At 44.3% G+C, this 7223-nt stretch overlaps 1 protein-coding gene across 2 annotated transcripts in view; it reads left to right on the top strand.

The window, feature by feature from the left end:
• Positions 1-1715: 1715 nt before the first annotated feature.
• POLR1B (RNA polymerase I subunit B) overlaps positions 1716-7223 on the top strand; it is a 39000-nt gene continuing 33492 nt past the window's right edge. Inside the window, exons 1-3 of one of the 2 annotated variants that reach the window (XM_037727188.1) lie at positions 1716-2202; positions 6351-6518; positions 6742-6888. In XM_037727188.1, coding sequence (XP_037583116.1) covers positions 2026-2202; positions 6351-6518; positions 6742-6888 — 492 coding nt within the window. In that variant the 5' untranslated portion in view covers positions 1716-2025. The remainder of the gene's footprint in view (positions 2203-6350; positions 6519-6741; positions 6889-7223) is intronic. The other variant, XM_017549814.2, reaches the window with a different exon arrangement.

Here is a 7223-nt window from a genome sequence, read left to right as displayed (position 1 = left end):
TGGGACTATGGTGTGCACCACCACGCCTGGCTAATTTTTTGTATTTTTAGTAGAGATGGCGTTTCACCGTGTTAGCCAGGATAGTCTCCATCTCCTGAACTCATGATCCTCTCACCTCGGCCTCCCAAAGTGTTGGGATTACAGGTGTGAGCCACTGAGCCTGGCCCGACTAATAACAATTCTTTTAAAACTTCTCACAGGGAAAAGCTCAGGACCAGATGGCAACCCAGATGGTAAGGAATTAACACCAATATTTCACAGATTCTCCTAAAAAATAGAAGAGAAGAAAATACTCTTCAGCTAACTTTATGAGGCCACTCTTAATATTCTGATACCAAAACCAGACAAAGATGTCACAAGAAAAGTAAATAGCAGATCAATAATCTCTTAGGAATACAAATGGAAAAAATCTTCAGCAAAATACTAGTCAACCAAATCCAGCAACATAGAAAAAGGATTATACATTATGACTAAGTAGGACTTATCCTAAGATTACAATGTTTGGAATAACACATGTTCTCTTATGAGTGGGAGCTAGGCTGGGGGCGGTGGCTCACGCCTGTAATCTCAGTACTTTAGGAAGCCAAGGTGGGCAGATCACATGAGGCCAGGAGTTTGAGTCCAGCGTGGGTAACATGGTTAAATCTTGTCTTTACTAAAAATACAAGAATTAGCCGGCCATGGTGGTGCATGCCTGTAATCCCAGCTACTCTCATGGCTGAGGCACACTTGAACCTAAGGAAAGGAGGTTGTAGTGAGCCAAGATCACAGCACTGCTCTCCAGCCTGGGTGGCAGAGCAAGACCCTGTCTCAAAAAAAATTAAAAAGTGGAAGCTAAACATTGGGTACACATGGACATACAGATGGGAACAGCAGACACTGGGGACTACTAGAGTAGGGGGAGAAGGAGGGGAGCAAAGGTTTAAAACTACTTATTGGTTACAAAACTACCTGTTGGAACCTGGGGGACAGGCTCAACCGTATCCCAGACCTCAGCATCACGCAATATACCTTTGTAACAAACTTGCACATGTACCCCCTGATTCTAAAATTAACGTTGAGAAGGGGAAAAAAGAATGCAAAGCTTGTTTAACTTACAAAGTTTACTTAATATACCACTTTAGTAGAAAAAAGAGGCAAAAAGCACATGATCATTTCAATCTACACTGAAAAAGCATTTGGCAATACACAACACTCTTGGGGAAAAAACCTCTCAACAAACTAGAAATAAATTACTTTCTCAATTTGATAAAGAGCATCTTTGGAAAAACCCACAGCCTACATCATATTAATGGTGATGTGAACGCCCCAGTTGGGAGCTTTCTTCCAGTATCAGGCACAAAACAAGTATATTTATTCTTGTCACTTCAACATTGTGCTAAATGTTGGACGCCCCCTGCCCCAGCCTCTCCATCCGAGACCGCCCGACCCCTACCCCACCTCCCTCCCCGGGCCTCCCCCAGGCCTCCAGTCCAGAAGATGCGGGGAGGTTAGCAGGGCCCGACCACTGCTTGGCCTTCCAGGGGTGAGCCTCGCAAGTTAGGAGTTGGGTAAAGAGTCAGCCCGGGGCCCGGCATCCGATTTTTCGTTGAAGCAACGACTTTGGCTGGATGACTCCCCAGGGTCGGCATCCGCGTGGGACTGAGAACAGGTTAGGGGAAATACATGGGAACCTGAGAAGACTGCTCTCGTCCAATCCTAATTGACTGAGCCAATGAGAGCCAAAGAGGTCACATGCTCAACCGGGCGAGGAGTGGGTTTCCGCCTTCAGCGTCTTTAGCAGAGGAGGGAGATGCGTGGGGCGGAAGATAGGGGAAGGGGGACCCGCCACGCTCTGGCTGGATACAGCTTTAACCGGCCCGTTCACTCGACGGTTTTGGTTCTACGTCGACCCCATAAAACCGTAGTGCCTAAGGCGGACGGAACAAGAGGGAACTACATTTCCCAGCAGGCTGCGGAAGCGGGACTCCGGCCACTACTTCCGGCGCGTACTGAGCGACCGGCGTTAGGTGTGCAAGTAGCCACATGGATCCCTGCAGCCGGTGGCGAAACCTCCCCAATGGGCCTAGCCTAAAACACTTGACCGACCCGTCTTATGGAATCCCGCGGGAACAGCAAAAGGCAGCGTTGCAGGAGCTGACGCGGGCGCATGTGGAGTCCTTTAACTATGCTGTGCACGAGGGTCTCGGCCTCGCGGTGCAGGTGAGTGCGGCATCCGCTGGCGCCCTTGCCGCGGCAAGGCCAAGGCCGAGGCTGGCGGGCGAGAGGGGCCAGGCGGGGCTGGAGGAGGGGAGGGGCGGGGGTGAGGTCTGGGCCTTGTGGGGCGCGGGCGGGGACAGGGTCCCAGTGAAATGGGTGAGAGGCCGCAGTGTGACCCCAAATGCGTGTGCTCCTTGATCCTGACAGGCTCAGTGGGTAAGCGGGAGAGCACAACGTGTTGAACAAGACGCAGAGCTGGGCCTCGTGGAGCTTGTATTCGAGTCGTCTACGACATGTATTCGTGATTTCTGGATTGAAAAGTGATTGCGAACCATAGTTTCTTGTTGGGTAGTTTCTGGGTTCTGTGAGAGTGAGGAAATGGCTTATTGGGGGTGTGCTTCCCAGCCATTCACAATGCACATGCCTTTGTATCACTTGAAGACACCTCTCCAAAACGTACCTCAAAAAATTCTGAACTTATTTGTAGGTACAGTGTAATGTACAAGGTTATCCTTCAGTTTCCTTCTCTTAGAGCTTTAAAGAGAGAAACTACTCATTTGTACTGAATTAAATAGGTGCCAAAGAAGGTATAAATGAGTCGTAAAGGCAAGATTGAATAGAAAAGTGTAATAGCATTACTAGCATAGGGTAATGGTAGCAGAATTTAGGTGAGGATGGTGGGGGAAAGTTTCGTTTAGTAAGCATCCCCAGTGTCTCTAAGCACTAGGCTCTGAGGATGTGGAGGAGGCAGTCCCGTGTAAGAGACAGTTCATACATTTAAGTGCTCCCTGTTGTGTTTTGGGGTTGAAGGAGTGAAGATAGGAAAGCAGTCCATGCCAGTACGCGAGCACTGCTCTGTCAAGGGATTGTATGGGCTACTGTGGGAGCATGTGGGCAGCGCAACTAATCCAGGAGTTTGAGAAAGGGCAGGATTAGATGAGTTCAAGAGGTGAGAAACATGCATTCCGTCCAGAGGAAGAGTAGAGCAGAGTCACATGCTTAGGGGATCCTACCTGTGGTTTTGTTGCGTAAGATTTGTGTTGTGAGAGATACGGGTAGAGATAATGTGAAGAGCTTTGATTGCCAGTCTGATACTTGAACTCTATTCCGCAAATAATACGGGAGGCATTTAAATTTATTTTTGGGGAAGACAAGAGTGGTGGGGATATTTGTATGTATTGTGCCTGGATTCTTAGAGTATCATGTCCGCGAGAAAAAATACCTACTTAAAAGTTAATTGGACCAGGTACAGTGGCTCACATCTGTAATCCCAGGACTTTGGGAGGCCGAGGCAGAAGGATGGCTTGAGCCCAGGATTTCAAGACCAGCTTGGGTAACATAGTGAAACCTTGTCCTCTATAAAAGTTAAAAGATAGCAGGGCATGGTGGTGCGCAAATGTGGTCCCAGCTACTTAGGAGGCTGAGGTGGGAGGCTAACTTGAGCCCAGGAATTCAAGACTGCAATGAGCTATGATTGTGCCACTGCACTCCAGCCAGGGTAACAGAGTGAGACCTTGTCTTTAAAAAAAAAAATCAAATTGAGAAATTTTAGAAAAGCACTAATTTATTTAAAAAGAAACCAATTGATTGGGTGTGGTGGCTCTTGCCTGTAATCCCAGCACTTTGGGAGGCTGAGGTGGGTGGATCACTTGAGGTCAGGAGTTCCAGACCAGCCTGGCCAACATAGTGAAACCCTGTCTCTACTAAAAATACAAAAATTAGCCGGGCATTGTGGCACGTCTGTATTGCCAGCTACTTGGGAGGCCGAGGCATGAGAACCACTTGAACCCTGGAAGTGGAGGTTGCAGTAAGCCAAGATTACACCACTGCACTCCAGCCTGGGCGACAGAGCAAGACTCTGTCTCAGAAATAAATAAATAAACAAACAGAAATAAAAATAAACCAATTATGTGTTAACATTTTTATGAAAAAATTTTTCAAAGCAAAAAAGAAATTAGATGAATTGCATTATTAAAAATCTTTTTAATGTTTGGCTTAATGAAAAGACAGCTGGCTTCTCATGTCTGCTTCTGCATTCAGTTCCTTGTGATATATTGTTTTAGTTGAAGTAGATGAAGAAAATTTGGCCCTGCATAGAAAATGATGTCACAACTTAGCTAGGACTGTAATAATAACATATTTGAAGATGTTCTGTAAAACACAATAAAGTAAATGACTAATATTTATAAAGCCAAGGGAAAAAATAGTTTTATCATATTTTTATTTACTTACAAAATGTAATTTTGCCTACTTTCTTTGGAGTGAATTCCTCCTGTGAGTCAGAATTTATGTGTCTGTCTTTTCAAAATATTTGCAAAATACAGTTGATTTTTATTACTTCGGGAGTCTATATTTGCAAATTCACCCACTCACTAAAATTTGCTTGTACTGCAAAAGCACCATGCCTAGAAGCAGTGAAAAAGTTGAGTTGTTCAGTATCCATTTTTCCAGCTGAGATCCAACAAGGTGATGCTCGGCCTTCTTGTTTCAAGTTTATAAACTATAAACAGGGGTCATCTTCACTATCTATTTAGTGCCGTGTTTGTGTTTTTTGTTGGGAATTTTATTGTTTAAAATGGCCCCCAGCAAAGAATTAAAGTTCTGTATAAAGTTCCTAAGCACAAGAAGGCTGTGCTGTGTCTTTTGGGGATAATATTAATACATGCATTTAACATAGGCTTTGTTCAAGCATGAGTTAGGGACTCAGTAATATATATTAAATAAGCTGCCTTTAAACAGAAACACACATAATGCGAGATTGTATATTGATCAGTTCATGAAATGCAACCAGAGGCTTGCAGGAAGCTAACCATGTATTTACCCTAGGAGCGGTGGTTCAGTATTGGCTAATTCAGTGTGTATGGCAACTGTATAGAACATAACTATTGTGAATAACAACAGTTCACTGTATTTAGGTCTAAATAGTGCAGCTGTGTCTTGAGAAAGCAAATCTTCTTTCTTTTTTTAAACTAATGCTCCATTCTTTTTTTTTTTTTTTTTTGAGACAGGATCTACTTTTTCACCCAGGCTGGAATGCAGTAGCATGATTATAGTGTGGCATGATTATAGCTCACTGCAGCCTCGACCTTCCAGACTGAAGTGATCCTCCTACCTCAACCTCTCAAGTAGCTGGGACCACAGGCACACACCACTATGGCCAGCTAATCTTTTTATTTTTATTTTTTGTAGAGACAGGGTCTCCCGATGTGGCCCAGGCTTGTCTCAAAGTGCTGAGATTATAGGCGTGAAGCACCGCGCCCGGCAGACCCAGGCTTGTCTCGAACTCCTGGGCTCAAGTAGTCCTCCTGCCTTGTTCTCCCAAATACTGGGACTGCAGGTGTGAGGCACTGCACCTGGCTTTTATTTTTTTTATTTTTATTTTATGGTTGTTGTTTTTTTTCTATTTTGGCTTTTAATTTTTAAATATAATATGAAATTCTAAAATAATACCAGCTTTAGATAAAATTTAAAAATTTAGAAAAGGTCAGTTAACTCACGTGAAGGTGGAGAACCTCATTGGTATTCTTTCTTGGCTCCATTTTTTTCATTCTCATTATTCTAAGACTAAGACTAGGAGGTTGCCTGTGATGAATATGTAGAAGAGCTTGGTGACCCCTCTTCCTCAGAACAGCAAAGCTTCCCCCACAGAGTGGTGCAAAGAAGTAACTTCTGTGGAAGGGGAAACCCCCGCTGGCCACTGTCTTTTCCTTTTCATGGCTCTGGCCTCAGTATGAAGTAACAGTTGTACCTTAAGCATCTAGTCCTAAGTCCTAAAGGTTGTTTCCATATCCTTGCTTTGTCAGCAGCAGTGCTCATTTGTCTTGCTATGCACATCGACAAGGTAAGAATACACAAGGCTCTTGGTTCAGATAACAGGAGCTTTGTTCTGTTCATAGCTGTATCCCTAGAGCCTGCTATACTCTCTGACACATAGTAGGCACTCAAAAAAATCTTGAGCTAATAATACAATGTGGCTTTATGTATTTAGTGAAGTTATAAGTAGAATGGAGGAAGCCTTAACTGTCTTTTTTAGCTGTGTCATGGTGGCATCACAGGCATCAGTGTTTGTAGAACACATAAAATTTGTAAGAGTCTTAGAGAAAAAATACCTTGGAAATGCAAGCAGTTTAATACTGTGAATTGCATTTCAGGCTATACCTCCCTTCGAATTTGCTTTCAAAGATCAACGTATCTCTTTTACTATTCTGGATGCTGTTATCAGTCCACCTACAGTTCCAAAAGGGACCATCTGCAAAGAGGCCAGTGTTTATCCAGCAGAATGCCGGGGCCGAAGGAGTACCTATCGTGGGAAGTTGACAGTGAGTACTCTCACACTGCACATATTTGGGACTAGGGCAGGTGCCTAATAAAGTTTATGCCAGAAACTGCTTTCGTGGTGCTGTTGTCTAAGAGATCCCACCTTCTAAATCTAAGGCATAAAATCATTTAACTGATCTTCTTCCTCAGTCTTTGAAAATACTCATTTGTTTTCTCAGATGCAGATGTTTCTGTTAAGTAATTTTTTCTCTCATTTTTTTTTAGGCCGATATCAACTGGGCAGTGAATGGAATCTCAAAAGGAATCATTAAGCAGTCTCTGGGCTATGTTCCCATCATGGTGAAGTCCAAGCTTTGCAACTTACACAGCCTTCCCCCACAAGCCCTCATTCAGCACCATGAGGAGGCAGAGGTAATCATGGGCATCCAGGTGTGAGATAGTAGAGAAGGCCTGAGTTAGGAGTGGGAAGACAAGAAGTGTATCAGTGGGGACCAGATTTTCTTTCTCTGCTCCAGTTTCTGGATAGGTGAAGGAAATATCAGTATCTTGCCTGCATACAGGGTATGGCTCTGAATGGCCATCAAATTAGACAGTATGAAAAAGTGGCTGCCGGGCGCGGTGGCTGAAGCCTGTAATCCCAGCACTTTGGGAGGCCGAGGCAGGTGGATCACGAGGTCAAGAGATCGAGACCATCCTGGTCAACATGGTGAAACCCTGTCTCTACCAAAAATACAAAACATTAGCTG

This window comes from Cebus imitator, unplaced genomic scaffold, assembly GCF_001604975.1.
Source record: "Cebus imitator isolate Cc_AM_T3 unplaced genomic scaffold, Cebus_imitator-1.0 Scaffold222, whole genome shotgun sequence".
NCBI lineage: Eukaryota > Metazoa > Chordata > Mammalia > Primates > Cebidae > Cebus > Cebus imitator.
The sequence above is the reverse complement of the archived record's forward strand: the minus strand, read 5'-3'. Positions and strand labels throughout refer to the sequence as shown.